Below are 16,685 nucleotides of genomic sequence, written 5' to 3'. Positions count from 1 at the left end.
GGACCTGTATTACAACACTGCTTAGACCTATGTAGCCAATTTGTGTCCGTACGAAATAAATTCACAAAAGCCAAAAAGCACACACATAGCAAGGAAATTCATTAGCTACCTCAAATGGAGAAGCATCGTTGTCACTCAAAATCCTAACAACATGTCGTCGTGGCTGTTTATTTGGTGGCATCAAATATGCCAGAAAGTCAAAAGCTGATGGCACTGCTTCGGGTCTGAAACGTTTCTTCCATGTTCCAGGGCTCACTACGTAATCATCTTGCAGGAAAAGGTTTCCGCAAAGAAAACTGCAAGACGTAGGATTAAAATCTTTTCACTTCACGGAAGTAATCCACTTCTTTAGCGGCTCTGGGTGCTTCAGAGGAAACCTGTTCAAAAACATCGAATTAGCAAACGCACTAAGTCTGTATTGTTATCGTATTGTATCGGTAGTCCTATTACCTGTGAAATGGTAAGTCACTTTCCTTACTCCATCGCTTCGTACAATTGAAAGCGGAACAAGAAATCACCATTTCGATAATCCTTAATTCCTTATACACCGTACAGACCGAGAGAAACTTCTTGGCAAATTCGAATATGGCGGGCAATACAGACGACAGTAATCAGCTGGTAGAGCCGTCTATCGGTAGGTCGGGTAGTTGAGCATCCCTCATTTCGCTGGCTTTAGACGCCTGTGGCACGCGCTAGAGCCATCTATCGGTAGGTCCGGTAGTTGAGCATCCCTCATTTCGCTAGCTTTAGACGCCTGTTTTGTTTTCTGTCAGAGTTCGAATGCTTGCGGGCGTTGGTTAATGGACTTAATAGCTATTAGCTATGGTTCATAGGTGGTAAGTGTGATTCGCATTCAGAAGTATATGTAAGTAGGCCTCTTGAATTGATATCGAAGAAATATGGTATAGTTCTAAGTAATAAAACTTCTTTTCCTGATTTCCATTCAGGTAGAAGTTAATAAAGTGTTTGTGTCAGGGATTTAAGCAGTTTTGCTACTAACCAGTCCAAAGTTTTTAGTTTTAGTAATAATAATATAGTATAGATATATTAGTAGTCTTTCGCGGTAACAAACATTTCATTCTCTACAATCGCACGCAAAGGTTTCTTTTTTTTCGGTTCTGTCTCATTTGGCGTCTTGCGTAGCTAGATTAGTCACGATATTAACGTAGCGTAACATAGTTGTCGTTCGTCGCGAAATTTTGTATGCGTATTACGGGTCGACAGAAGCGTCCGATCCCACGCGTCGGCTATGACCCGTGACGTAAGGGTGTTGTCGTGTGTGACGTCATGACGGCGCGGAGTTTGGTTTGAGTGTGGCTCTGTCTAGTTCTGTTTTATCTTATTTAGTTTACTTTTCCCATCTGTTCGTTCTATCTCGTGAGATTTATTTAAATTTAAAAACACTTATTACTTATTTTAATTACCTGTTTCCTCGAATTTTTATTATATTTATCTTTCTGATCTGTTCGTTCTATCCCGTGAAATTTTTTTTTAAAAAGACAAAAAACACTAATCAGCTACTGAAGCATCTTTATCTTCTATGGGTTGCAGGGGTTACGACCCCTGGGGAGGTAGGTGGGTATTCATGCATGGCTGTCTTCACTTACGAGTTGTAGCTACGCAAGGCGTCTAAATTTGTTTATATTTAGTTTGCCCCCCACCCAAAACACCCCATTTCCCGCGATTGTCCCGTTAGTGTCATTAGGCTTCTTGTGGAAAGTGCGTGTGTTTGTTTTTGTTTCCGCCATATTTGTGACGTCATGGGTCAAAGCAGACGGGTGGGATCGGGCGCTTCCGTATTTTCCGTATTACTTAGAAACGCGAGGAAACGAGCACTTAAACCTAAACGCTCTTTAATGTCATACTAGTACACGGTTTCTGTGATCTGATGTCATTAGAACCAGTTTGCGATGACATGTGATTTCCTTTAATCTGAGGTCTAAGTCTCGTCATGCAGACATTTTTATGGAATCAGTATTTGTGTAGCGGTGTGAAAGGAAGGTTCTGTCGCAGTGCCCCTTTACCACACAAGGTCAGTGAAGTAAAAGCGGTACTTTCGAGAAAGACTTAGTCTGCGTGGAAGATGTTACTGTAGAATGTAAATAAACTCTTGAAATTCACATAACTAATCAGAACATTGTTCCATTGTATTGAATTATACTTTATTAGGCCTCATATTATTTACAAGATGTGGTCAGATATGTGACAAGTCTGTTGAGAAGTATAGTGGGTATTTATGTTACTTCTCTGATAACATTGGTATCTGCCCTTTCAGTATTTAAATGTGTTTTTATTTGTATATCTTTATCTCTGCTGCTGTTGGGCTGCCAAATGTTATATCATTGTAAAATGAACCTTGGACACACAAACTGACAATTGTGCATTTTATGCTTAACATGAAACAGTTCAGAATTAGCCTATTTATAGTAGGCCCTATTGAAAGTAAGGTTATTTTTTTGAAGCACCAAAAGTCTTCATACTTTCTATACCAATTGAGAACTTCAAATTTTATGTAGCATCTCCCTGAACTCCATAACCTTTACATAGATCAACTGAACCTAATGGTAACAGATTTCTGCTTTCTCCCATGATGTAATGATGTTGTGGCATGTGATGTCATGTGTGCAAACTAGAAGACAACAGGGTCATAACTATATTTTTGTATTTCTATTATTTTTTGTGATTTAAACTGTGTTGACAGACCGATCATTAATGTAGCCCAATGTATAGATGTGTTCGGAAAGGTGACGCTTTGCCTGAGTGGTGGCAAAATAGTATCAAAGACTTCATTCAGTCCCAGCACACAGCGTATTTTTTCTCACTGTGTAATGTTTCTCTCAACCTGACGATAGCTTTAGCATTTTTCTTCCACCTACATGTTATAATTGTGGATTTTGCATTTTTATGTAATAAGTTTGGCTTTTTAACTGCATGTTGTTTTAATGTACATGTAGGTGTAATACAACAATCTCATGGATATACATATGACCAGTGGTATGATATTACATTTTTTTCTACTCATTCCATTATGCTTAAAACTGATTTTTGCATCTGAAAAATCCAATACCTCATGCTTTGCATCCTAAAAGTATAATACCATATTTTACCATGAGGTGAACAAAAGCAAAGTAGCCCTACTGATCTTTCAGTTAGTGTTTGTGGCAGCAGTTTTGAGGACTTTCATTGGGTAATGTGTTGTAACCAGCTTCAAGGTGTTTACCTTGTGTGTGTAACAGTTGGTATATTTCTGTTCAGATTAAGTCACCATAAAATATTAATGAAATTGAAATTAAGCCAGTTTCTGGTATGTGTTAAAAGTCTGTTATATCAAGCATATGTTATCATTCCTTTCTTTCCGCATCTTCAATCACCAGGTCACATAAGGTCAGTGTTCGGAAGATAGTATGAATTTGTGACAGATATGAAACTATGAAGTGCAGATTCCAGACATAGCTTCTGATCAGTGCATTTTTCAAAGGTTGTAAAGCTGCTAAGAGTAGATAAACAGGAGCTCTCTAGTGAAACTGAAGAGGCAGCAGTTTTTTAAGAGTTGCAGGTTGCTTTCTAATTTACTCCATTATATTTAGAGGGCGCAATCATATATAAAGACAGGGAGTATAGCAACAGTCTATTGTTAATACAGTATACATCATTTTTAAAAGAGCATACAACAGTTTCTCTGATTTCTGTGTCTTTAGTTGGTTCATTACACATCCCTGAAGATTGTCCTGGATGACATCTGTGGAACATAATGAATGCATGTATTGTTTGTGTTAGAATTTACAAAAAAAAAAAAAATGTGAATGTGTATCTGTGAAAAACTGATTCAAGAAAAGCAGTTTCAATAATTCTCTTATGTAAAAAAGATACAGATTCATTGTTTTTGAGTGTGTGTATCTTTTCATGGTCACTGAATGGAAACGGTAGTAGTGGCATTAGTAGAAATAATATTTTTATACCATGGATAGTTGGTTGTAGAAACTGTACACAGTATCTGCTGACACCTTGTGATCTGTTTTCTTTTGTGTGAAATGTGGATACTGTGTTGCTTAAGAAGCATTTATTACAAGTATTTTGTTGTATGAAATGAATGCTGTCATGGTCATACTGAGATTTTTAATTCCATCGTCTTTTGGGACATTCTTTCTGCCAGGAAAACTTTTGTTTTTGAGACTGCTGGTTTTGGATACATATCCATATCAGATCTTAAGAGCTCTAGACAGGGTGGTCCTGCTGGAAGGAACAGTGATAGCCATTTAATCAGTTTAGTACATTCCTGAGTGTTCTGTATATCATTATTCTTTAAAATACTAACGGTAGCTTAAAAACCGAAACTTTTAATCTTTTCAACTAAATTAAAATGTGGGCAGGGCTATCTCTCCTTCCAGTTATTTGGAAATTGGGGTCATCAGTCTTCTCAAAATGTCAGTCACCTGTGTTCCTGTTAGTATTAAAAATGCCGTTAGTCCAAACACATTACAAAGTACGGAAATGTTTCTCTACTTACTGTTTTCAGTTCTGTATGAGAATATTCCTAGTTTAACCACATTTAGCTGTTGAATCAGATTCTACTTAAAAAAGTCTACAAGACCACCTTGCATTGCATTTGCAAGACTTGAGGTGTGTTTCCTGGCAGGGTTAAGCATTCTGTAGCAGCAGTCATCTACAAAACTATAGATAAGCGAATCACCTATAAAGACAGGCCTAGACTGAAGTGACAAGTCATGGGATACCTCCTAATATTGTCAGACCTCATTTTTACTAATGTAGTGCAGAACCAGGTGTGGCATGGATGCAAGGCATTGGCAGAAATAGTGAGCCACACTGCCTCTATAGCCATCCATAACTGCGAAAGTGTTGCCGGTGTAAGATTTTGTGCACGGGCCGACCTCTGAATTATGTCCCATAAATGTTTGATGAGATTCATCACGAGTGATCTGGATGGCCAAATCGTTCAATCAAATAGTTCAGAATGTTCTTCAAACCTGTAGCAAACAACTGGGGTCCCAGTGACACGGTGCCTTGTCGTCCATAAAAATTCATTCATTTGAATTGCTTGAAATGGTCTCAAAGTAGCTGAACATAACCATTCCCAGTCAATGATCAGTTCCGCTGGACCAGAGGGCCCAGCCCATTCCATGTAAACACACTGTTATGAAAACACCACCAGCTTGCACTTAGCCTTGTTGACAACCTTCATCAATGGCTTCATGGGGCCTGCACTGTGCTCAAATCTGACCACCTGCTCTTACCAGCTGAAACTGGGACGGAAATACGGAAGCGTCCGATCCCGCCCGTCTGCTGTGACCCATGACGTCACAAATATGGCGGAAACAAAAAGAAACACACACACTTTCCACAAGAAGCCTAATGACACTAACGGGACAAGCGCGGGAAATGTGGTGTTTTGGGTGGGGGGGCAAACTAAATATAAACAAATCTAGACGCCTTGCGTAGCTACAACGTGTAAGTGAAGACAGCCATGCATGAATACCCACCCACCTCCCCCAGGGGTCATAACCCCTGCAACCCATAGAAGATAAAGATGCTTCAGTAGCTTATTAGTGCTTTTTGTCTTTTTAAAAAAAAAAATCTCACGGGATAGAATGAACAGATCAGAAAGATAAATATAATAAACTAAAACAGAAATTGGAGGAAACAGATAATTAAAATAAGTAATAAGCGTTTTTAAATTTTAAAAAAAATCTCACGAGATAGAACAAACAGATCAGAAAAGTAAACAAAATAAGATAAAACAGAACTGGAGACAGCCACACTCAAACCAAACTCCGCGCTGTCATGACGTCACACACGACAACACCCTTACGTCACGGGTCAAAGCCGACGCGTGGGATCGGACGCTTCTGTCGACCCACTGGGACTTACCTGACCAGGCCACAATTTTCCAGTCGTCTAGGGCCCAACCGATATGGTCAAGAGCCCAGGAGAGGCACTTCAGGTGCCACTGTGCTGTTCACATAGGCACTCACATCGGTCACTTGTTGCCATAGCCCACTAATTTCAGACTTTGACGCACTGTCCTAACGAGTATGTTGGTTGTACATCCCACATTCATTGATGCGGTTATTTCACACAGTGTTGCTTGTCTGTTAGCAGTGACAGCTCTACGAAAATACTGCTGCCGTCGGTTGTTAAGTAGAGACTGTCGGACACTGTGTTGTCCGTGGTGAGAGGTAATGCCTGAAATTTGGTACTCTCGCCACATTCGTGACACTGTGTATCTCGGAATATTGAATTCCCTAACAATTTCTGAAATGGAATTTCCCATGCGTCTAGCTCCAGCAACCATTCTGTATTCAAAGTCCATTAATTCCTTTCGTGGGGCCATAATCGTGTCGGAAACCTTTTCGTAAGAATCACCTGAGTACAAATGACACCTTCGCCAATGCCCTGCCCTGCTACATCTTGTGTACACGATACTCCTGCCATCTGTATATGTGCGTATCACTGTCGCATTGCTCTTGTCACCTCAATGTATAAGGGCTGTCCCAGAAGTACCCAACAAACAAAAGACAGTTTTTATGTAATGCTGAAAATGTATTGTGTGTCTCTGCAATATGAAATGATGTTGAATAAATTTCAGTAAATGACGATTGTTTTGGCATTTTAAGGAGCTATTTACAGTTTTTGTACCTTAATGATAAATTATTTTATTTGAATATAATAGAGGGAAACATTCCACGTGGGAAAAATATATCTAAAAACAAAGATGATGAGACTTACCAAACAAAAGCGCTGGCAGGTCGATAGACACACAAACAAACACAAACATACACACAAAATTCAAGCTTTCGCAACAAACGGTTGCTTCATCAGGAAAGAGGGAAGGAGAGGGAAAGATGAAAGGATGTGGGTTTTAAGGGAGAGGGTAAGGAGTCATTCCAATCCCGGGAGTGGAAAGACTTACCTTAGGGGGAAAAAAGGACAGGTATACACTTGCGCATGCAGGCGCGTGCGCGCGCGCGCGCGCGCGCGCACACACACACACACACACACACACACACACACACACACACACACACACACACATATATATATCCATCCGCACATACACAGACACAAGACAATATATATATAGGGAAACATTCCACGTTTACAAATGTCTGCCTCTACTATATATAGAGTAGTAGGGAAACATTCTATACTACTATATTTACTACTATATATAGTAGAGGCAGACATTTGTAAACGTGGAATGTTTCCCTATATATATATATATATATATATTGTCTTGTGTGTGTGTGTGTGTGTGTGTGTGTGTGTGTGTGTGTGTGTGTGTGTGTGTGTGTGTGTGTGTGTGGGCGCGCAGGCACGCGTGCACGCGAGTGTATACCTGTCCTTTTTTCCCCCTAAGGTAAGTCTTTCCGCTCCCGGGATTGGAATGACTCTTTACCCTCTCCCTTAAAACCCACATCCTTTAGTCTTTCCCTCTCCTTCCCTCTTTCCTGATGAAGTAACCGTTTGTTGCGAAAGCTTGAATTTTGTGTGTATGTTTGTATTTGTTTGTGTGTCTATCGACCTGCCAGCGCTTTTGTTTGGTAAGTCTCATCATCTTTGTTTTTAGATATAAATTATTTTATTTGTTATACTTACTCTAAATACATGCTGTGATGACATTCTGGCTGTAGAAAAATATATTTAAATTCAGTTGTCAATTGTTCGCAGTAGTGGACTGATCCCCACAACTATTGGTACAAAACTGAAAGAACAGATGTTCAACAATCCATTGTTGTAAAAAGAGAGAGAGAGAGAGAGAGAGAGAGAGAGAGAGAGAGAGAGAGACCCCTTCCATCTCTGTCAGATGTACCACTAATTTAACGCTGGGCTCTAATGGATTAGTTACTCACACATTGTGTGTTTACTCAGTTCATCGGGAATGTATGTCACAAGAACGTATATCTGTTTCCTAAACTGTGAATGAATTTATAGGATATTCTTTTTTTCTATTCTGTTTTTATGGTTTTTGTGGAGGTGTTGTTTTTCGATACTAGTTATTTTATCAACCTGCTGTTGATAATGCCTGTTGTTACATTCTTCTCTATATAAGTAATTCCACTATACTTTGTTTTTTGCTGTATAACATTCTCCTCCATCACCTTTTACTAATGTTTAAAATGAAATGGTATTCAATAGTGTCATCCAAATGTTGTTAAAAGCATAATTTCGTTTAGAATTATGTTGTGCAATTGTTAATCCAACAACGCTACACGAAAATTTTTGAACGAAATTAGCATTACTTAACTTTGCTGCCATTGTCCACTGTAGGTTTGTCATCAGTTAGGCTATGTTGTCAACAAATAACTCTGATTTCACTTGCTTGCTAAAGGACTGTTTAGGTTCTACTTCTGTAACTTGTCAACAAGTTGAACAAAAGTCACAGTTGTTTGTATCACATTTACGTAGTGTTTAATCAACAAACATGTCTCCCTTCTCTCCAAGAACTGGCAGACTTACATGCTAAGTGACTAACATTAACACTCACCAAACATTAACTCGCATACAAAATGACTAGCGATGATGGTGTCCCATTGTAACTCATAGATGTTACATTTTTATGGTTTAAATTGAAAGATGTGCTTTATAGTTTGGTTATGTGTTATAACATTTACATTGCAGAAGTTCTTCAAATTACAATCCAATATTTATTTAAAAACTAATAACAGAAGATTTAATTCTTTTCAAGCACAAAAAATTTAATTCTTTTCAAATATTTCTCTCAAATTTAAAGTGAACACATCCTTTCACATTTTGAAGTATTTTCTTCTTATTATTATTATTATTATCATCATCGTTAATTTCCCATTAAGGAGAGCGTTAAAACACAATCAATATTCACAATGACAATATGGTACATAAATTGGTACGTTTCGAATTCATGGCACTTTTTTCTGTCTCTTTCTTTTCTCTTCCCAAAAACCTTTCATAAAATCACTGTGTTTCTTCTTCCTCTCTTCTGTCCACTTCTTTCCTGGTTTCTTCTCTTTTGGTGTTTCTTCGAATTTCTGTTTGTTGATTTTTTTCTCTGTATTTTCCTCTGTTTGATATTTCTTCTGTGGAGATGTTTAGATTTTTGAGGTCTTCCATGGTTTCCTTTACCCAGTTAGTTTTCATCTTATTCGTCACCACTATGTTAAAAATCTTCTTGGTCAGCCTATTTTCATTCATCCTATGAATGTGCCCATGGAATTTTGCCCTTCTTTTTCTGATATTGTCTGTAATTGTCTCTGCCTGTTTGTACAATTCCTTTGTTGGTCTCTTTATCCAGATCCCCTGTCTCTGAACTGGCCCATAGATCTTTCTCAGAATTTTCCTCTCTTGCTTTCCATTTCCTTGATTTTAGTTCTTCCTCTGATTACTGTTGTTTCTGAGGCATACAAGGCCTCAGGTAAGACTACTGTTTTGTAATGTCTTAATTTGGCATTGACAGAAATATTTCTTTTATTGTAATGGTTCCATGTAAGTCTGTATGCTTTTTGTAGTTTTGTAACCCTTTCTTCATTGGCTGTTGAAGAATTTTCTTATATTATATTTTAATATATTTGTTCCTAAATGAAATAATTTTCTTTAATTTATTCAGTCAATTTGTGAAGTATTTTTGTGTATCGGGTAATCTGCTCGTCAGAGTGTATCAGGTTCTCCAAGTGTCTGCAAGTATCAAATAATCAGATGGTTTGTGGTGTATTGCATGTTTGGGTTTGTGGTGAAAACAGGATCATTGACCAGTTCAATTTCAGTTACTGCTTTCATAACAACTGGATAATGGCTAAAACTGGCCATGGTTTTTAAAATTAAGTTAGAAGTTTAATTGGGTCTGTTGTTTTATTCCAAAGAGAAATTAGAGCTCATTCGAAGGCTTACCAACTGCCTCCGCCTCGCACACCATTCAGTTACAGAAAAGGAGGAACTTGTAGCAATACCAAAAGTACACTTGAAGTTAGGTGGCTTGTGGAGCCTGGATGTGGATGCGGAACACTGGTGACAGCAAACATGGACAGTATTCAGTTTTTCCAACTGGTGTATGACGGGATTATAAAAAATGGTGTGCGATAGAACAAGTGTCTTCACCCATTCCTCCGATTACGTATTCCTGTTAACATTTTTTGTCAACAGCGTCATTAAACTGTACCAGACAAATTTTAGGCCACTCTCTAAATTAGGTACGTAAATTTCATATTGAACCACAATATCCAAAATTGCATTTCTCATTGACATTTATCACAGGAAACATCCCCGGAGCGATCCATTTTTTTGGACGGCCACCTCCAGAAATCTCAAAAGGAAACATTGTCATAAATATCACAAAGGAAGTACTGTAGAGTCTTAATAAACTATGACCAGTATGTGCAAAGATGTATATGCAGTATCCAGTGACAGTGATGTTTTTACCTTATTTTCAGATTCCAAAAGACCCATTAGTAGCTGCAGGATTTACAGAGAGAATCAAGAAAGAATCAGAAGTACAAATTGGGATGGCTCTCGTTGTGAACTATGTAAGTATTCAATTTTCACACATTATGTGAAAATGTTCAGTTATTGTGCTTGCATTAAAGTTAAGTGCATAGTAAGAAGGCAACACACATTATTTCCAAGTGCACTCAATAGTCTATGTAAAATATTTATCTCCCAGGGCAACAAAATGAGGCGAAAAGTCTGTCTAGCAAATAAATGACAATCTATAATTTGCTGATCACGATATAGCAGAGATGCTGAGTCGCATACAGGCACAACAGAAAGGCTGTTGAAAAGTAATCTTTCGGCTAACAAGGCCTTCATCGGAAGTAAACATTGGACATGTACACACGTGGCCACAATCTGGTTGCTGAGGCCAGATTCAATCTGTAATTTCCCATTCAGTGTGCACCTAGTAGTTGCTATTGTAATATTCCTCTGTTCATGTGATACTCAGGAAACCAAATGACCAGTAAGTAGAAAGAACCAGATCCATGTTGCAGGATGATATGCAAACATATGTATCTGCTTCTTTCTGCAACCAACGATAACTCACACTGATATTCAGTTCTTCAGTCATCTGGTGAATAGTCTGAGACTACAGTTTTTCTCAGTTCACTTCACCATGACCAGCTGTATAAAGTGAAGTCCTACCCAAGGACCCGAGGGGGGGACCCAAAAGTAACCGGAATCGTAATGCTGACATCGTGTAGTTGTAGTAGCAGGTTTCGCCGCCAGAGGGTTATAGTAGGATCTCTGCTGAGTCATTCTGCCTATTCGCCAGATTTAGCACCCTCGAATGTCTTCCTATTCTCGAGGATGAAGAGAGACTTGTGGATGTGGAAGACGTAAAACGCAATGTTATGAAAGTGCTGGCAGGTATCAAAGAGGACGCATTTAAAAGGTGCTTCGAACACTGGAATGAACGTTTGGACAATTGTATTAATGTTAATGGAGAGTACTTAAAAGGAGATTAAGGTCGTATTTGAAAACAATAAAGTATATGCTTTCTAGAAAAAAATTCCGGTTATTTTTGGGTCCCCTCTCATACATGATTGATAAGACGATTTGGAGCTTTATGGGCCATGAAACAAAATAAACTTGTTAAGACAAATGATGCTTATCTCACTGATAATGACAAATCATTGTCCACTAAATTAGGTTTCTGGGAACAAAAGGAGAAAAGAAATGGGGTCATCAAAAACACATTTGTTAGTTTTACTTAGACAGATATTACACACATCACCAGCAGACATCAGTTTTGACAACTCTGCTACTAGAGATATAATTGAAACCAGTTTTACTTCCATAAGTGCTTCTTTACGGATACAAAAGTATGTGACCTTACAAACTCAGTTCTGATAAAATTAAATAAGGATGATTTCTGTTTGGGCATTTTCTGTGACCTAGCCACAGGGAATAAGACAAAATTGTACTGGGGAAACATTAAATATGGTGTCCAGCGAGTTTTGGTTCTTAGCCCTCTCCTCTTTTTGCCATACATAAATGGTTTATCCAGGCATTGCAGACCTCTTCGAAAATTGTTTGTCCTGATGACACAATTAGATTGATAAACAAGCCACACACTAATACTGTACCATGGCAGGAGAACAATGCACCTGGTTTACATCTGGTAAACAGCAAATAGCTTAAAAGGCTCATGTTATACAGTTCGATATAAACAAAAATTAATTACAGGTGTCTGAAGTAGTGATGAGGGGGTACAAACTAAATGAAACTCCATGTGTGGGATTCTTAGTCACTTATCCCCCAGGGGCCTCACAGTTCTGTTGTGAACTCATACAAGGCGTGCATGGGTTGCCGAGCTTTTGCAGCCCATTCTTTCTTCTCGGGCTGTATTTCCTTCCCTATGCCTCGCCCTATACATCATCACTCCTTCCCTGCTGCCGCTCCTTCCTCTTTATTGTTGTTCATACTTAAGTTGACCTAACTATCTCCCTGGTTTCCTGTATTCCTTGCAGTTTTATTCCTTTCCATCCTTCTTTTCTGGTGTTTCTTGCACCCTTTTGGTCTTCGACCTCTACTTCTAAATTTTCTTTCTGTAATGTTATTTCGAGAAGAATCCCTACCTAGTGTCCATGGCGTGGATTCCCCTCCCCCTTCCTTCCCCCCGTCCGTTTGCTCTGCCCCACTAGACCACCAGCATGTGTGGCCAGTCCTTGTGATGGGCCGTTATGTAGGCCTATGCATCTGGCTGACCCCCCCTGACAGCACAGGGATGGCACTTCTGAGCTGTTGCCTCCCTGTGGATTCCTAGGGGTGGTTGCTTGTCATTCTGCAGCATTGGAACTTCTGGTGCTGTGGCTGGGTGGTGCTCACGGGAAGAGGCACTGATCGGAGTGCATGATATTGAGACAGATGCTAAGTTTATGAAAGGTATTAAGCTCCAAAAAAGTGTCCATTCTTCTACGGTCGGGTCTGTGGTTGGTAATGGATCATTTAATGCTCGGGGTGTATACGCCTCGGGACAACCGGGAGATCCGGGAAAATCCCGGGAATTGTTTAGAATTCTGGGAATTTTTCATTGTTTTAGTCTTCAGTTAAATGTTTGTAATTTTGACTGGTAAGAACCGATACTCTAACAAAGTACACTCCTGGAAATTGAAATAAGAACACCGTGAATTCATTGTCCCAGGAAGGGGAAACTTTATTGACACATTCCTGGCGTCAGATACATCACATGATCACACTGACAGAACCACAGGCACATAGACACAGGCAACAGAGCATGCACAATGTCGGCACTAGTACAGTGTATATCCACCTTTCGCAGCAATGCAGGCTGCTATTCTCCCATGGAGATGATCGTAGAGATGCTGGATGTAGTCCTGTGGAACGGCTTGCCATGCCATTTCCACCTGGCGCCTCAGTTGGACCAGCGTTCGTGCTGCACGTGCAGACCGCGTGAGAAGACGCTTCATCCAGTCCCAAACATGCTCAATGGGGGACAGATCCGGAGATCTTGCTGGCCAGGGTAGTTGACTTACACCTTCTAGAGCACGTTGGGTGGCACGGGATACATGCGGACGTGCATTGTCCTGTTGGAACAGCAAGTTCCCTTGCCGGTCTAGGAATGGTAGAACGATGGGTTCGATGACGGTTTGGATGTACCGTGCACTATTCAGTGTCCCCTCGACGATCACCAGTGGTGTACGGCCAGTGTAGGAGATCGCTCCCCACACCATGATGCCGGGTGTTGGCCCTGTGTGCCTCGGTCGTATGCAGTCCTGATTGTGGCGCTCACCTGCACGATGCCAAACACGCATACGACCATCATTGGCACCAAGGCAGAAGCAACTCTCATCGCTGAAGACAACACGTATCCATTCGTCCCTCCATTCATGCCTGTCGCGACACCACTGGAGGCGGGCTGCACGATGTTGGGGCGTGAGCGGAAGACGGCCTAACGGTGTGCGGGACCGTAGCCCAGCTTCATGGAGACGGTTGCGAATGGTCCTCGCCGATACCCCAGGAGCAACAGTGTCCCTAATTTGCTGGGAAGTGGCGGTGCAGTCCCCTACGGCACTGCGTAGGATCCTACGGTCTTGGCATGCATCCGTGCGTCGCTGCGGTCCGGTCCCAGGTCGATGGGCACGTGCACCTTCCGCCGACCACTGGCGACAACATCGATGTACTGTGGAGACCTCACGCCCCACGTGTTGAGCAATTCGGCGGTACGTCCACCCGGCCTCCCGCATGCCCACTATACGCCCTCTCTCAAAGTCCGTCAACTGCACATACGGTTCACGTCCACGCTGTCGCGGCATGCTACCAGTGTTAAAGACTGCGATGGAGCTCCGTATGCCACAGCAAACTGGCTGACACTGACGGCGGCGGTGCACAAATGCTGCGCAGCTAGCGCCATTCGAGGGCCAACACCGCGGTTCCTGGTGTGTCCGCTGTGCCGTGCGTGTGATCATTGCTTGTACAGCCCTCTGGCAGTGTCCGGAGCAAGTATGGTGGGTCTGACACACCGGTGTCAATGTGTTCTTTTTTCCATTTCGAGGAGTGTATATTACTGTACCCTGCTACTGCAGAATAATGCTTCAACAATAAAACATAAGTGACAGAAAAAACGAAAATAACTTAAATTGCAAAGGAAATACGCCATATACAACAATGACACACAGTGCTCGTGCAAGCGTCTGCCAACAGCAAAATGTGTCAAAGGCTTTAGGAAGACTATGCAATGCTTCATAACAATAAATTGTCTCCGATGAGCGTGAAGTCACAACTGTTTACATTAGATTCGTTTTAGAGTTAAGAGCGGGCTCGTGCTTGTGCGCATGCGCAGTTGAGTCATGTTTGAGTTGTAGAGTCTCCCGCTTCTGGCTACAGGAGTGTGGCACTTTTAATGTGCACTTTTTGGTGTGGTTCATGAAATTCCAATGCTCTTGGAGTACCCTCTGATGTCTTGTTTCTTTTATGACATAATTTATGATGTATTAATATTGTACACGTACGTACATACGGGCTTCCTACGTCACGATAGCTGCGCAAGCGCGATGTCGCCTGTTTTCTGCGCTCTCTGGCAACTGCTGAAACGAACCTATTTCTAACAGGTCGCGGGAAAATATTGCGAATGGTGGTTTGAAAAGCGTTACTTTAAAAGTAAATATCCTTTTACGTAACTTGAACTGTGTGTGAGAATGTATCATGAATTTATAAAATCACAGAGCGTTTGACTCTCATTTAAAAATCAACTCTCTGATGACGAGCCATTTAGAAGAATTTCAAACCCTGAAGCTCAGACATTTATGTCATCATTAAAAATTTTACTGGCACATTTGTGTGATATATCTTAAGTGTAACATGTGCAAAAAAGAATGACATTATATGCGAAAGCTTAGCTTCTCTTGCAGCTTATTAACCGTAGAGACCAATATTATTTGTGAAAGCTTTGCTTTTATTGTAGCAACACTATGTATATTAATTTACACTATTAACTTTCCCTGTTTGTTTGTGCTACTTAACAGTGATGTTGCTGTTGGCTGACTACATCACGTGTCCTACGCTCTGAATATTTGCCGCCATCAGCTGGCGAGATCACGTGACACGAGCTATGACTGGCTTACAAACGTGCATCGCAATCTCAATTTCAATGATTCGGAAAGTAACATGCGTTGTTTGGTGGAATTCCAATGTATACATTCGTAGTACGAAAATACGCAGCATACATTTTGCTGCAAATCAAAGATATTTCCAAAACGTGTCTTTTCCCCCAGAGTTTCATTTTCCAAAGTGCCGGGAAATTATACACCCGTGTATAAAACCGTAACCATTCAAAGGATTGATTAGGGAAAATATACTGTCACTTAACACGGAAAACGCATGTTTTCACCCGGGAGAAAGTGTATTTTTAACCAGGAAATCCAGGAATTTTCTTTTCCTTGTCCGTGTATGCACCCTGAATGCTGCTTCTTATGACTCTACAGCATTCCCTGCCCTTGCTACATCCTGGGAGGGGGGCCAGGCTCACCGGCTTGGGGTGAAACACTTTTCCCGCTACCTAGTCTGCAGTAGCACAGTTGGGGACACCTTCACCATCACAGAGCCGTAGTTGTTGTGGAAAATATCAAAGAGAAGTGTGGTGAAGTGGAGTCCCTCTGTAAAGTGCAGTCAGTTTACTGTTGATCCCTTTGTGCTTTTGATCATCTTGGCAGTGTCCTGGTGTCCATTCCCCTGACCAGTCTTTGAATGTGGTTCAGAGTGCCATTCTTCATAGGGAGCACATCCTTTAAGCTGATGAACTCTGGGGTGTTCACTTAATTCGACATGTAGAGGGAGGTCGTAAAACAACTGTACCGATACTGGCTCACATGAAGCCGATTGTTCCACCACCTGTGCGGTGCTTTTGGTGGTTGCATAGCGAGCACGTTTTCCCGATGTATGGCGAACCCTCCACGAGGTGAATGTGGACACCCACTCAATGAGGGGGGCCCCCAGTGCACCGCCACCAGTGTGTGTTAATTGTCTAGACCATCACTCTCAATGGTCACCAAATTTCCCATCTTTTAAGAAGGGAAAGAAAATACAGGAGTGAAGTCTCTCGATCATTTATCTTATACTGAAGCTCGTCAAAAATGGCAGACTGCTCCCTGTGTTGATGACTTCTACCTTTGTTACATTCCTTCCTCCTCCCTCTTCCTTATCCCAGTCCAGCCCCTCTCCCCCTCTCATCTCCCCCTCCCTGC

The 16,685-nt window shown here is 41.0% G+C and overlaps 1 protein-coding gene across 3 annotated transcripts in view; it reads left to right on the top strand.

The window, feature by feature from the left end:
- The first annotated feature begins 720 nt into the window (after positions 1-720).
- LOC126108555 (uncharacterized) overlaps positions 721-16,685 on the top strand; it is a 210,108-nt gene continuing 194,143 nt past the window's right edge. For all 3 annotated transcript variants that reach the window (XM_049913843.1, XM_049913841.1, XM_049913842.1), the window contains exons 1-2: positions 721-836; positions 10,419-10,511. In XM_049913843.1, the coding sequence (XP_049769800.1) occupies positions 10,491-10,511 (21 nt within the window). In that variant the 5' untranslated portion in view covers positions 721-836; positions 10,419-10,490. The remainder of the gene's footprint in view (positions 837-10,418; positions 10,512-16,685) is intronic.

Source organism: Schistocerca cancellata, chromosome 11 (genome assembly GCF_023864275.1).
Source record: "Schistocerca cancellata isolate TAMUIC-IGC-003103 chromosome 11, iqSchCanc2.1, whole genome shotgun sequence".
Lineage (NCBI taxonomy): Eukaryota > Metazoa > Arthropoda > Insecta > Orthoptera > Acrididae > Schistocerca > Schistocerca cancellata.
Note: the sequence above shows the minus strand (reverse complement) of the source record. Positions and strands in the feature narration are given on the sequence as shown.